At 40.4% G+C, this 15,356-nt stretch overlaps 1 protein-coding gene across 1 annotated transcript; it reads right to left on the bottom strand.

The window, feature by feature from the left end:
- Window positions 1–3,139: 3,139 nt before the first annotated feature.
- COQ6 (coenzyme Q6, monooxygenase) lies at window positions 3,140–15,283 on the bottom strand. Its single transcript, XM_026008569.2, has 12 exons — window positions 15,044–15,283; window positions 13,895–14,029; window positions 12,259–12,317; window positions 11,660–11,783; window positions 8,855–8,985; window positions 8,071–8,178; window positions 7,917–7,979; window positions 7,036–7,143; window positions 4,513–4,715; window positions 4,320–4,435; window positions 3,984–4,150; window positions 3,140–3,251 (listed from the first exon to the last, which is right to left on the bottom strand). Exons 1-12 carry the CDS (start codon window positions 15,207–15,209, stop codon window positions 3,222–3,224), a joined length of 1,410 nt encoding a protein of 469 aa, XP_025864354.1. The 5' UTR covers window positions 15,210–15,283; the 3' UTR covers window positions 3,140–3,221.
- Window positions 15,284–15,356: the final 73 nt, after the last annotated feature.

The raw sequence follows: 15,356 nt of genomic DNA, 5'->3' as shown, positions 1-15,356 counted from the left end.
ATTACATGTGTCCTTGGCTCCTTTGTGGCAGAACAATTGCCCAGATATATGTGGATTTATATCTGGGCTCTCTCAGTCTCTTCCTCTTGATCTCCGTGTCTGTTTTATACCCATACTGTACTGTTTTGATTACTGCAGCTTTGTTCTTCTTTCTCAAGATTACTTTGGCTATTCGAGATCTTTTGTGGTTCTTTTTTTTTTTTTTTTTTAAAGATTGTATTTGTTTATTCATGAGAGACACAGAGGGAGAGAGGCAGAGACCCAGGCAGAGGGAGAAGGAAGCTCTCTGTGGGGGCCTGACACGGGACTCAATCCCAGAGACCCTGGGATCATGACCCAAGCCCAAGGCAGACGCTCAACCAATGAGCCACCCAGGCGTCCTCTTTTGTGGTTCCACACAAATTTTAGATTTGTTCTAATTCTGTGAGGTGTATTGTTGGAATTTTAAGAACTACTTCAGTAAATCTAAAGATTGCTTCCGGTAGTGTGGAGATTTTAATTACAGTAATTCTTCCAATCCATAAGCACAGAATAGCAATTTGCTTCTTCAGTGTCTTTCATCAGTGTTTTATTTAAGTGTCCAGCTCTTTCACCTCCTTGATTAAATTTTCTTGTAGGTGTTTCTTTTTGATGCAATTATAAATGGTATTTTTTTAAATGAGATTTCCTTCTTTCTGAGGTTTTATTCTTAGGGTATAGAAACATAACCAATTTCTGTGTATTTATTTTACATCCTGTAACTTTACTGAATTAGTTTTTTAGTTCTAGCAGTTTTTTGATGGCATCTTTAGGGTTTCCTATATATAATATATCATCTGTAAATAATGAGTTTTACTTCTTCCTCTGATTTGGCTGCCTTTTATTTCTCTTTCTTGCCTAATTTCTGTGGCTAGGACTTCTAATACTATGTTGAATAAATTAAAGGAATAAAAGAGGCAAGAATGGGCATTTTTGTTCCTGTTCTTAGATGAAAGGCTTTCAGCTTTGCACCGTTGAGTATGGTGTTAGCTGTTTTATATGGCCTTTACTGTGTTAAGGTACAGCCCCCATTCCCTGATGTGCCCACTTTGTTGAGAATTTTCAACATAAATGGATATTGAATTTCGTCAGATACTTTTTCTACATCTATTGAGAGGATAAAATGACTTATCTTTCTGTTAACATATCTCATTGATAGATTTCCATGTGTTGAACTATCTTTGTGTCCCTGGAGTAACTTGATTGTGGCATATGATCTTTTGTAACATATCATTAGATTAGATCTGCTTATCTTTTATTGAGGACTTTTGCATCTATATTCATCAAGGATATTGGCCTAATTCTTTTTTTGTGGTATCTTTGCCTAGTTTGGGTTATTATAGTAACAGTGGCCTTATAAAATGCAATTGGAAGCTATTCCTCCTCTTTTGGAAGTTTTGATAGGTATTAAATCTTCCTTGAAAGTTTGGTAGAATTTGCTAGTGAGGCTGTCTAGTTCTGGACTTTGGCTTATTGCAAGGTTTTTATTTTACTGTTTCAATCTTATTAGTAATCAGTCTATTCATATTTTGTTTCTTTATGATTGTTTTCAAATTTTTATATTTCTAGCATTTTATTGACTTCTAGGTTTCGAGCTTGTTGGTATGTAATTGTTCACAATAGTCTCTTAGGATCCTTTGTATTTCTGTGGTATCAGTTGGAACTACTTTTTATTTCTGATTTTGAGTCTGCTCTTATTTTTTCTTGGTTAGTCTGCTAAGGGTTTATAGATTTTATCTTTTTTAAAGAACCAGCTTAGTTTCATTAATCTTTTTTATTGTCTTTTGTCTCTCTGCTCTAATCTATCTTCTATAATTTGGGGCTTTGTTCTTTTTCTAGAGAGTTCCTTTAGGTATAAAGTTACATGATCAGTCTGAAATTTTTGTTTAAGTAGGCGTGTATTGCTGTGAACTTCCCTCTTAGAACTGCTTTTGCTACATCCCATATATTTTGGTATGCCATATTTCAGTTTTCATTTGTCTCTAGGTACTTTATTTCTTTGAGTTGATGTGTATTCATTGTTCAGTAGCACAGTATTTAATCTCACATTTGTGGTTGAGTTTCATGTTATTGTGATTTAATTTCATACCAAAGATGCTTGATAGGGTGCCCATTGTCTTTAATTTATTGAAACTTGGTTTTTTGGCTATGATTTGTTTTAGAGAATGTTATTTGTACATTGAGAAGAGTATGTATGTATTCTGCTTTTATATGGAATGTTCTGAATATGTCTGTTAAGTCCATGTGGTCTTAAGTCCAGTGTTTTTTTTTTTTTTTTTTTTTTTTCGTCTGAATGATCTATCCATTGATGAGTAGAATATTAAAGTTTCCTGTTACTGTATTGCTTTCAGTATCTCCTTTTAGGTCTGTTAGTATTTGCTTTATATACTTTGGTGCTCCTATGTTGAGTGCTTGTATGTTATACCTTCTTGCTGGATTGACTCCTTTATATAATGCCCTTTTCTTTAATTATTAGTCTTTAAGGTCTGACTGGAGTATAGCTAATCCAGCTTTCTTTTCATTTCTATGGAATATCTTTTTCTATCCCTTCCAATTTCAGTCTGGGTATGTCCTTCTGAAGTGTCTCTTGTAGACAGTAGTAGGTAGATGAGTGTTGTTTTTTATCCACTCTGTTTTGGTTGACAAATTTGGTCCATTTCCATTTAATTATTGGTAAGCATATACTTACTGCCATTTTGTTCATTGTTTTCTGCCTGTTTATGTAGTTCTGTTCTTCTCTATCCTTGTGGTTTGATGGCTTTCTTTACTGTTATGTTTAAATTCATTTCTCATTTTCTTTTGTGTATTTACTATATTTTTCTCTTGTGGTTACCATGAGGTTCACATAAAATATGCTATGTAAATATCAGTTTCACATTGATAGCAACTTTAGAAATCTTCTTTTATAAATCTTCTATAAATCCTCTCCCAAAAATGAACAAGACAGCACCTTAGTAATTTTTCTTTAGTAATAAAAAGTCTTTTCAACCAAATCATAATAATCTTCCTTTGGGATTTTTTGTTAGCTTGATTGATTTGCCCTCCTAACAGTAAATTATCTATCACTCATTATTTGGGCTCCACAGGCCCATTAAGCAGAACAGAAAAAGATACTAGAGAATTCTAATGTAAAGTAAATTTATTAAATCTTGAAAATAAAAGATGTTCATTTTTGTTCAACATTATGTTCAGAAGAGGAGCATTCATTTGCTTGCAAAGGCCATAATCTGTTCCTGGAGAAAAATGAAATAAAGTGAGTGATACTCTGCACTGTAAAGTGTAAGGGTAAATGAAGAAAACATTTTAAAATAAAATATCCGGGGGTGCCTGACTGGCTCAATTGGTTAAGCATTCAACTCTTGATCTGAGCTTAGGTCTTGATCTCAGGGTTGAGTTCAAGCCCCACACTGGGCTCAATGCTGGGAGCGGAGCCTATTTAAAATAAAATATCCAAAGTGATTAAAGCAAAAACTTATTAGCAAAAGTCCCAGATAGATGCTCAAGAGTCCCTCGAAAAGTGTCTTTGAATGGAAGTTTCTCAGGAAAGAAGCTGGCCAAGCAATCTAAAACATATCCCCCTTCCTCCCCCCAGGATTTCATTTATTTGGTGTGTGTGGGAGGGGGACGACAAGCAGACTCTGCACTGAGTGCAGCACCCAATGCAAGGCTCGATCTCATGACCCCAAGATCATGACCTGAGCCAAAATCAAGAGTTGGACGCTTAACCAACTGAGCCTCCCAAGCATCTTTATCTTTAAAAGTTCTTATTCACTACTTTAAGTCCTTAGATGTGGACTCTAGCACCCACAAGCCCAGCAAAAGACTTTTTTGCTCATAATCAATGGGGGAGGTATTCAGAAAAAGATAATTTTACAGCCAAGAAAATTAATTCAGAGAAATTAAAAGTCATTGGCAAAATCAATCCTCAGTGAGCAAGACTTTTGGGAGAACCATGAGCACCTTACTTTGAGTGGAGATACTGCGTTTGTGGCCTGCAAGCCCCATGTCCTGAGCAGCACAAGTGGAGTGGCACTGGTGGAATAGAGCCTTTTTAGTAGGTCAGTAGCAGCCAGAAGAGCAGTGTTGTGACGCTGTCTATCTGTTTCATAACCTGTGAGGTGGCTCATAGAGCCTGGAGGAAAGAGGAAAGGTATTTCTTATAGTGAAGTTGTTTCCTAACAAACCAGACACATTTATGTCTACCACATCTGGCTATAGAGGGGGCATTCCCCCTCTATATATCAAGCATCTTCCCTAACTTCATGACCTCTGATAATTCTCGGAGGTACCTGAATCCTTACCTAAGTCCTTCCCATTGAAGGCTGCAGCACTGAGGTGATGGACTAAGCTGGAGACATCCCCAAAGCCCATGTTGACACCTTGTCCTGCAAGTGGATGGACTCTGTGGGCCGCATCCCTAAAAAGAAAGTAGAGTTCAGGTGTGGCCTCCTGCAGCAGAGTGAGAAGAGCAGCCTTGCTTTGCTGTCATCTTACCCAATGAGTGCCAGCCGTGGCCGGACGTACTCAGCAGCATGTCCCAACCCAAGTGGAAATAGCACTCGGCTTTTGGCGTCCACTCTGGCTACACTTGGTGGCAGCTGGCGAGCTGAGACCTTAGTAGGCTTCAGAAAGGCAACAGCATATTGCAGCATGGCACCAGCCGAGTCGATGAAGTCTGTGTGGTTAGCATCACTCCACTGAGTAGCATCAGCCACAAATGGTGAAAAGTCATCAGTGAATAACAGGGAATTAAATCAGCAAGAAAACCCATTTTATATCTACGACCAAGTGTTAATAGTACCTAACCTGCCTAAAATGATCTAACCACAGGTGACAAGCCCCCTTAAATAAATGCAAAACACAACTTCTTATCCTTCTCCACAGCTTTTAGGATCAAGCCAAACCATTCATGAACTGCCCCTGCCTACCTCTGACCTTCTGCTTTCACTTCACCTTAACCCCCTCAAAAAACATACAGCAGCCACAGGGTAGCTCATTCTACCACGTCCTCTTACCCCTGGCACTCCCCCTTCTACATAGAATGTTCTTCTAATCCACCAGGATAATCCCTCAGAGCATCCAGAAGCTATGAACCTCCCTCCAAATCCTCCCCTGTGCTTCCACGAACATCCTATGAATACTTTCATAGGGCTCCCTGCTCAGCAAAGGAGTCTGCTTCTCCCTCTCCTCATATGCTCTCTCTCAAATAAATAAAATCTGGGCAGCTCCGGTGGCTCAGCAGTTTAGCACTGCCTTCATCCCAGGACGTGATCCTGGAGATCTGGGATCAAGTCCCACGTTGGGCTCCTTGCATGGAGCCTACTTCTCCCTCTGCCTGTGTCTCTGCCTCTCCCTCTCTCTGTGTCTCTCATAAAATAAAATAATAAAATAAAATAAAATAAATAAAATAAAATAAAATAAATAAAATAAAATAAATAAAAAAATAAAATAAAAAAAATAAAATAAAAATAAATAAAATAAAATAAAATAAATAAAAAAATAAAATAAATAAAATAAAATAAAATAAATAAAAAAATAAAAAAATAAAATAAAATAAAAAAATAAAATAAATAAAATAAAATAAATAAATAAAATAAAATAAATAAATAAATAAAATAAAATATAAAATAAAATAAAATAAAATATAAAATAAAATAAAATAAAAAAATAAATAAAATAAATAAAATAAAATAAAAAATAAAATAAAATAAAAAATAAAAAATAAAATAAAATAAAATAAATAAAATAAAAATAAATAAATAAAATTAATTAATTAATTTATTCTTTTAAAAAACAAAAACAGGGCAGCCCGGGTGGCTCAGCGGTTTAACGCTGCCTTTGGCCCAGGGTGTGATCCTGGAAACCTGGGATGGAGTCCTCCATCGGGCTCCCTGCATGGAGCCTGCTTCTCCCTCTGCCTGTGTCTCTGCCTCTCTCTCTTTCATGAATAAATAAATAAAATCTTTAAAACAAAAACCACCACAGGCTCAAGGGTCAGCCTCACTTCCAAACCTGGCTATACCACTAGCTCTATCACCTTGAGCAAGTAACAGAACTCTAAACAAGTATGATAACAGTACCCTCCTCAACGGTTTGCATTAAATACAAACAGGTAAAACTTTTCACCTGTATATGGCAAACCATAAACTCAGTAAATGTTACTGATTTACTATTAGTGAACTTCGAGAAATATAGTGTTTAAGTTCCAAAAATACTGGTGCAAAAAAACCAAAAGAAACCAAAAAAACAAAATACTGGTGCCAACATATATATATATATATATATATATATATTTTTTTTTTTTAAGATTTTAAGATCAATCCCAGGACCCCGGGATCACGCCCTGGGCTGAAGGCAGGCACTAAACTGCTGAGCCACCCAGGGATCCCCAGGTGCCAATATTATTAAAGGCTGTGTCTATTCCAGAATAATCATTACCATTTCTTGACCACCTATAATGTACTAGGTATGCTCCAAACGTCTTATATCAATTCTGTCATTTTAAAAGTCTTTAAACTTTTATTATTATTACTGTTATTATTAAACCTGGAGAGACTTGTGATACACTTCCATTTTCTAGGAGATTAACAGGAAGAACCAGTACTGAACTCATGTCTATCTATAGAACTTTCTCTTAAGCTCCCTGCTAAAATGTGCTCAGCTCCTCTCAGAACATTTTTAATCAATCAGGCTTCAAAGGTTCAGGTACTTCGAACCTAGTATAGCTATTCAAAATTAGCCAGGTATTAATAGCTTCAAAAAAAAAGGTCAATGCTAACTACTGCCCAGGCAGTTGTTTCAGTCAGCAAAACAGCAGCCCACAAACCCTCAAATAAGCACAGAAATTATTCATTTCCATTGTCTGCATTTCCCTGAATGCCCTTCCCTCCATGTAACCCAGACCAAGTCCTATAGTTAGAAAGGGGCAGCTGATCTGTTATTCCTTTTTCCTTCATCAAAACCACCTATCTGTATCTACCCTACAACACATCATCAGCTAGACAAGTTCATACTCACAAAGGCAGAGTTAATGGCATCCACAAACTTTTCTTCATCCATGCTGACGAGCTCTGCTGCGTGTTCATGGGATGTGGACCAGACCAAGGAACTCAAAGTGTCTGAGAGCTATGTCAAAAGAACATCAATACTGGGGCACCCAGGTGGCAGAGTCAGTTAAGATTTCAGCTTGGGTCATGATCTCAGGGTCATGAGATCAAGCCCCACATGGGGCTTCATGCTCAGCAGGAAGTCTGCTTGAGATTCTCTCCCTCTGCCCCTCCCTCCACTTGCACACACTGTCTGAAATAAATCTCAAAAAAACCCCAGAACAGGGGATCCCTGGGTGGCGCAGCGGTTTGGCGCCTGCCTTTGGCCCAGGGCGCAATCCTGGAGACCCGGGATCGAAAACCACATCCGGCTCCCGGTGCATGGAGCCTGCTTCTCCCTCTGCCTGTGTCTCTGCCTCTCTCTCTCTTTGACTGTCATAAATAAATAAAAATTAAAAAAAAAAAAAAAAAAACCCAGAACAAAATATCAGTACTAAGGGCAAGGCTTCTGTTCTTGGGAGCTCTCAAGCACAAAAGAAGTAAGGGAAAACAAAATTAGCCTGGGCATACTCCCTAGAAACCAGAAAAACGTTGAGAGGAAGTGAAGCTCTAAAAGGAAGAAGTCTGGACATGTTTAGCCAGAAGGACTTTTTTTTTTTTTTTTAATAATTTTTCAAATTTATTTATTCAGAGAGAGACTGAGAGGCAGAGACACAGGCAGAGGGAGAAACGGGCTCCATGCAGGGAGCCTGACGTGGGACTCCATCCTGGGTCTCCAGGATCAGACCCCGGGCTGCAGGCGGCACTAAACCGCTGCACCACCGGGGGTGCCCAGCCAGAAGGACTTCTTACCGGGAGCAGAGCAATGGGCCCAGAGGGAAGAAATCTCTGCCAAGCTACATTGTTTTCTGTGGCCTACAATAGAGAAAGGAAGAGTTCTCATGAAAAGAATTCAGTACCCACTGAACACAAGCATGGTCCCCAGATGGTGGGCTCAGGATCTTACCTCTGATAAATGCAGAGTGGCCACAACTGCAGACTGATCATAGTTCCAGCTGACATTCTGAATCCCCGCAGCCTGCCGCACTCCTGAGTTGTGACCATCTGCACCAACCTGCATGGAAACAAGAGTCTGTTAAGTCTTATAACTTAATACATGGAACTGTTCCAGTTTTTCTCTGCCTTCGTTAGTTTTCTCTAGTTCCAATTATTCACAAGCTCATCTGTGGCAGGCAACTTTATATCATAGCCACTTCACTCGCAGCTCTTGGAAGGGGTAGCCTCACATAGGTGACCCCAATGTCAGCTAATAGACCAAAGCTGGACATCTGCCCCCATGAGGTGCCAGCCATAGGTTAACTTGGCCAAATCTATTGACATCTGAACTAGAAATTAATAAGGCAGGTACTGGGGCTGAAGAGTCCTGATAGAAAGTTACGAATGGCTGCCACGTAAAAGGGGAAGGTGGTGAGCAGAGAAAGAGACGTGAGAAATGCAAGGAGACAAAGTGACTACAGGACTCCTGCGAGGAAGAGAAAAACCTCAACTTCTGTTCCTGTCCCCGACAGGCCAAGTTTCTTTTATTTCAACACCTAAGGTGGTCCAGGAGGTTGCTTCCTATATAGGTTTTACAAGACAACCATAACCGGAGTCGGCCTAAATGGGTACTCATCCTTATAACCAAAAGCTTTGCCAAAAATTATAGCTTAGATCTAAAACTAAAAGGCCCCAGAGTCTAGGATAAGCTATGGATATGCAAGACCCCTGGCAAAATAAGAATTTTCAACTACCAACAATTTAGTCTGGAGGGTGCTGCCATCACCTAGGGTAATATGAACCCAAGGGCTGGAGTCTGCCATGGTAAATGGATAAGGCCAGGTATAGCCGACTGCTTTGCTCCTGTAGAGAACCGTCACACGGTCTAGGAGGTCAGAAGAGAGAAAACAAAACATTAGAAAGGCAGCCCACACAGGCTGAGGAAAAAGCCGTAACTAAATCTAAAGTGAGCTCTCAGGACAGCGGTCTCTTATCATTTACTCCTAAACAAGGAAAGTAAGATCTAAAAAATAACTACTATAATTAATGCTATAGTCTGAGAGCTGATACATGACAGAGCTACAGGGATGAGTCAGTGCCAAAAAAAAATTTCAGCTCTCACTGAATTACCAGCCTGCACCAGGGATTCTTCTCATCCCCACACTCCTGCTCTTCTAGTTTCACTCTGTGCCTAGGTGACTCCACGTGCATTCAGAATCAATAGGGTGGGAATCCCATAAGATTTTTATTGCCACTGGAAATCATTTTACTTTTCTGATCATTAAAATGATATGCCAAAAAAAATACAACAACAATATGCCTATAAAGTCTGAACAACAAAGATTTAAAAGGGATGGAAAAATCACCCTTTATCATATCAATCACCCTTCAGAGGCAACTGTTGAAGCTTTTCCATACAGCTTTGCAGATATTTCCTATGCGTATAGATGTATGTGCACACGTAAGATATGACGCATGTTTTTTTCCCCAATGTGTTATGGGACATGTTTCTAAGTGGCTACATTATCCTTAAAAGTTGCACATAAGGGATCCCTGGGTGGCTCAGCAGTTTAGCGCCTGCCTTCAGCCCAGGACATGATCCTGGAGACCTGGGATCCAGTCCCATGTCAGGCTTCCTGCAATGGAGCCTGCTTCTCCCTCTGCCTGTGTCTCTGCCTCCCTCTCTCTCTGTCTCTCATGAATATGTAAAATCTTAAAAAAAAAAAAAAAAAAAAGGTGCACATAATTGGGGTGTTTGGCTGGCCCAGTCGGTAGAACACGGGACTCCTGATCTCAGGGTTATAAGTTTGGGCCCCACACTGGATATAGAGATTACTTTAAAAAAATAAAATCTTTGAGGAAAAAAAAGTTGCACATAAGTTCATTACATGGATAAATTACTATCCCGTATCAGAAGGCATTTAAGTTCCTTCTAATTTTTCTCTCATGAGAACCCTCAGATATTTGCAAATCATATATCTGAAAAGGAATTAATATTCAGAAAAAAGAACTCTTCTAACTCAGAAAGAAAAAGATGATTTAGTTTTTAAATGGGCAAAAGATTCTGAATAGTCATTTCTCCAAATGGCCAATAAGCACAGGAAAAGAAGGGAAATACAGTCAAATACCATGAGATACCATTTCAGTCACTAGGATGGCTTCAATAAAAAATGAAGAGGAGGGACGCCTGGGTGGCTCAGTGGTTGAGCATCTGCCTTTGGCTCAGGGCGTGATCTTGGAGTCCTGGGATCGAGTCCCACATCAGGCTTCCGGCATGGAGCCGGCTTCTCCCTCTGCCTCTCTCTGTCTCTGTCTCTCATGAATAAATAAATAAAATACTAAAAAAAAAAAAAAAAAAAAAAAAAAGGAAAAGGAAAAATAAATGTTGGCAAAGATATGGAGAAATTGGAACCCTTATATATTATTGGAGAGAAAGTGAAATGGTGTAACCTCTTTGAAAAAGTTCAGTTTCTAAAAATGTTAAACATAGAATATAGAACCCAGCAAGTTACTCCTTAACTATCCACTCAGAAGAAATGAAACCTATTTCCCCACAAAAATATGTACACAGGTGTTCACAGCATTATTCACAATTGCCAAAAAGTGGGGGACAATCCAAATGTCCATCAACTAATGAATGGGTAAACAAAATGTAGGGTATCCACACAATGGAATACTATTTGGCAATAAAAAAAGAATGGATTAGGGCAGCCCAGGTGGCTCAGCGGTTTAGCGCTGCCTTCAGTCCAGGGCCTGATCCTGCAGACCCAGGATCGAGTCCCACATCAGGCTCCCTGCGTGGAACCTGCTTCTCCCTCTGGCTCTGTCTCTGCCTCTCTCTCTGTCTCTCATGAATAAATAAATAAAATCTTTAAAAAACAACAACAACAATGGATTACTAATAACAGGCTGCAACATGAATGAATCTCAAAGATATATTCAGTGAGAGAAGTAGATACAAAAGATTATATGTGATTCGATCTGTATGAAATGTGCAGAACAGGCAAATCCTGAGACTCAAAATAGATCAGTGGTGCCAGGGGTTGGGGAAGGAATGGGGAATGGCTGTAAATGGACATGAGATTTCTTTTTGAGGTGACAGAAATGTTCTAAAATGATATTGTGACAGTGGCAGAACTAAATACATTAAAAAATCACTGAATTATACACTTAAAATGGCTGAATTTTATGGAATATAAATTATATCTGGGGATGCCTGGATGGCTCAGTGGTTAAGTGTCTGCCTTTGGCTCAGGTCGTGATCCTGGAGCCCGAGGATTGAGTCCCACATTGGGCTCCCTGCGTGGAGCCTGCTTCTTTCTCTATGTCTCTGCTTCTCTCTTTCTGTGTCTCTCATGAATAAATAAATAAAATCTTTTAAAAAATTATATCTGAATAAAACTTAGAAAAAAAAAACCCTAAGATATCCATCAGAGGGTTTTTTTATGGGGTTATTCAGTCTCTGTAAAAGGGATTCCGTTTTTCAGTAAGTCCTAGAAAAATTCCAAAGCACTTCACCTTCCAGAGTAAAAGGAAAGTGTAAGAAGTGGGTGCCTCACCTGATGCCGCCTCCAGCTGCTTAGTGAGAGCACGCATTATGACATCATTCTCCACTATGTAACCCATGTCATCCAGATTATCCTTATCGAACATTATCAGAGCCTCTGAGCAGGCATCCCACACCTGGAAACAAAAAGGGCAAGTCTGTATCACAACCCAAGGAAGAGAAAATTTATTGCTCCAATCAAACACAGTACTGCTCCCCAAGTGAGAGAAACCTAATTCACAGTGTCAGTTCCTTTGGTAGGAGATAGAAGGTGAGGAGAAAATTTTCTTGAGAATGAGCCCCCCCACCCCTGCCCAGTGGCTCAGCAGTTGAGTGTCTGCCTTCAGCCCAGGGTGTGACCTTGGGTCCTGGGATAGAATCCTGCATCAGGCTCCCTGCAGGGAGCCTGTTTCTCCCTCTGCCTATGTCTCTACTTCTCTCTCTGTGTCTCTCGTGAACAAATAAAATCTAAAAAAAAAAAAAAAAAAAAAAGAATGCTTCCCCCCACTTCCTTAGACTGGGAACTTCCCACTTTCCCACAGAAAATATGGATTCCAAGACATGGACAATATGAATGACCAAGACATCTTGCCAAAAGTGAAAAGGAGGCACCTGCATTCGCCGAAAGGCTCTGTATCTCATGTTGCAGATGTGGTCCCAGGCACCAAAACCTACAAAAGAAAGGATCTACATATAGGCCAGAGCAGCCTCACGGGACCGCATCTCTCCTGGGCTTTCCTTTTCTCTCCCAACCTTTGAAGTAAGACATTGTTTTCAGTGTTCTCCAATGACAGAAACATGCTCTCCATTTCCTCCTGTTTGATGCTAGGGGTTAAGATACTCTGTTCCCTGATTCAGGTTCTATAGCGTGAAAAGACGCAGCTTTCATAATCAAAAAGCCAAATCTGGGGTTGCCTGGGTCACACAGTCAGTTAAGCATCCAATTCTTGGGTTTCAGCTCAGGTTGTGATCTCAGGGTTGTGATATCGAGCCTGGTGTTGGGCTCTGTGCTCAGTGGGGAATCTGCTTGAGATTCTCTCTGCCCCTTCTCACCACAAATATTTAAACCAAATCACATTAAAGTTAGGGAAAATAAAAAAGGAAACCAAACCCGTTATTATTTTTCATCATCCTATAGAAGTTATAGACGCTCTGGATAAAAACTATTTTTGGAAAAAAAAAAAAAAAACTATTTTTAGGGGGGGTGCCTGACTGGCTCAGTTGGAAGGGTATAGCAACTGTGGTCTTGGGGTCATGAATTTGAGCCCCACAAGGGGTGTAGAGAGTACTTAAAAATAAAATCTTTAAAAAGAAAAAAAGATAGTCTTTTAACTCTTTTTAAAACCCCATCGCATTAAACAGATTCATTCAGTGCGGTCATATTTATCGCACACCTACTATGTATCAGACAGTTCTAGGTACTGAGCACAAAGTATGGAACCAAACAAAGTTCCAGCCTATCTCCACCTAAAATTCTGGGAGAGATAGTAAAAAAATGAATACATAATACATTGTCAGGTAGTAGTAAGTGTTATAAAGAAAAATAGGGCAGTCTGGGTGGCTCAGCGGTTTAGCGACACCTTTGGCCCAGGGCCTGATCCTGGACACCTGGGATCGAGTCCCACGTCGGGCTCCCTGTGAGGAGCCTGCTTGTGTCTGCCTCTCTCTCTCTCTCTGTGTGTGTGTCTCTTATGAATAAATAAAATCTTTAAAAAAAAAAAAAAAGAAAGAAAGAAAGAAAGCAGTATAAGGGGCTAAAGAATGATGGAAGAGTCTAATTTTTGACAGGGTAGTTCTGGATAGGATAGCCTGGGGGAATAACATTTGGCAGAGACCTAAAGACAGTTTTCTAATGGGTTCCATGTGCACACATTGATCTACACTCCAAAAGCATTTGGCATGCGAACTCCCTAGGTCCCAAGAGGGCTGACTCTGGGAATAAAGAGGGTGCTCATACTAGAAGTGAATGGCCATAATTAGTTCATATAGTTTCAATTCCATCAATTCATAATGACCCAACATCACAAAGTCTGCATGATGAGCCCGCATGTCCCAAGGAGGTCTTCCTCAGACTGGAAGATGACAATTTAATTGTGTCAGGGGTCCTCATCTTCAAGGATGCACTAGATTACCAACCCCTCCTCCCCATCCTCAGGCCCCTCCTCAACAGATGCTCTAGAGACTGCCGGATGGGACACACTGAAAGCCAAGAAAGACAAGAGTCTGGTTCTATGAAAGATCTACTCACTACTGAGAAGGGTTGCAGAGCCAGGGGAAATGGAACTGACTCTGTTGCTGTAAGTTTCTGGCAACTTCTCCCATACTTTCTTTGGACCTGCTTCTAGCAACAGGATTTTCTTGTCATGAAAGTGAATATCATATCCTAAAAAAAATAAAAATAAAAATTCAACATTTTATATCATATTGGGAAAATCAGAATTTCTTCCCTTTCTCATTTCCAAGAAAAGTGACAGATTAATTCTTTAGCCCTTAGGATAGAAACTTCTCAGAGCACACAAAATCCTAAGCAGTAACATATCCCACCATTTCAGCCATGTGAACCGCTCTGCCCATGACCATAAGGTATCTCTTAACTGTCCAAAACCTGCTATGTGCAAAGAAGCAAATAATGGCAAAACTCACAATGAGCCAGTAGAATTCCCTTTGGAAAGGAAGAATGAAATATTTAGACACCAGATATTTCTAATCTTTAAACTATTAAGTCACTAAAAATTACAAATCCTGTTCAGCAGAAAAATGGAATATTTAATAAGCAAGATTCATTGTGGCCTCAAGATTAAATAAAGGATAAAGAATTAGTTTGTAAAAAGTACTGGCACATGCTACAACTTGGATGAACCTTTAAAACATTAAGCAGAATCCAAGTATATGGAAATGGGGAAAAAGCAAATCTAAAAAGACAAAAAGTTCATGAGTGGTTGCCTAGGGCTGAGGAGCTCTGGGGGTAAATGGGCAGGGACTGCTAATTTGTTCCTGTTTCTTTTAGAAGCTGATAAAAATGTTCTAAAAGTTTATGGTGGTGGTATGGATGTACAACCTGTAAATATACCAAAAACCATTAAATTGTACGCCTTAAATGGGTGAACCTTGTGGTATGCAATTATATCTCAAAAGCTATTTTTAAGAAGAAAATGCCTAGCCCGATACAATGCCTGATTCCTTCCAACAGTGCCCATTCCTAAATAACAATGGGCGGGATTTAGGATGACTCCTAAGGACCCTCCCACTTTTGACCCTTCGGAACCCGGAAGGACCGAACGCTCGCCTGGGGCTCCTCTGGGCGGGGGAAAGACCCGAGGGGCTCAGAGCTCCCGGCGTCCTCACTGGTCCTCCACGGCCCCGCTCCCCGCCACTGCCTGCCGGGAGATGCTCTTACCCAAGGCACAGGCCATGGCGGCGCCCACCAGGCCTCCGCCCGACACCACCACATCGTACACCGCGTCTGCTCTGGCGCCCGACCACCTCCGGCAGGAGAGCAGTGGGCCTGGCCCAGCAGCTGCAGGCGGAGCCCTCCACCGGCTCACAGCCAGCCGGGCCGCCATGGTGCGGACCCGCAACCTACTCGGCGCACCTTTAAGCCCGCCTCTTCCGGCACTTCCGGAGCAGAGCTCTCCAATCCCTGGCTGCTTCGGCCCCGGCCTCCGAGCCGGAAATAGAACGCGCAAGAAGTAAGCCAATCAGAAAACGAC

Source organism: Vulpes vulpes, chromosome 6 (assembly GCF_048418805.1).
Source record: "Vulpes vulpes isolate BD-2025 chromosome 6, VulVul3, whole genome shotgun sequence".
Lineage (NCBI taxonomy): Eukaryota > Metazoa > Chordata > Mammalia > Carnivora > Canidae > Vulpes > Vulpes vulpes.
This window is presented reverse-complemented; position numbering and strand designations above follow the sequence as displayed.

Bases quoted from the DNA above. Each gene is read 5' to 3' on its own strand.
- COQ6 (XM_026008569.2), bottom strand. From the start codon at position 15,209: ATGGCGGCCCGGCTGGCTGTGAGCCGGTGGAGGGCTCCGCCTGCAGCT. The intron at 4,436-4,512 runs GTAAGATGACAG...CTTTCTTTTTAG, and splicing joins CCACGGCTGGCACTCATTGG to GGATGCGGCCCACAGAGTCC. The intron at 3,252-3,983 runs GTAAGGTGCTCA...ATTTTTCTCCAG, and splicing joins ACGCAGTATCTCCACTCAAA to GAACAGATTATGGCCTTTGC.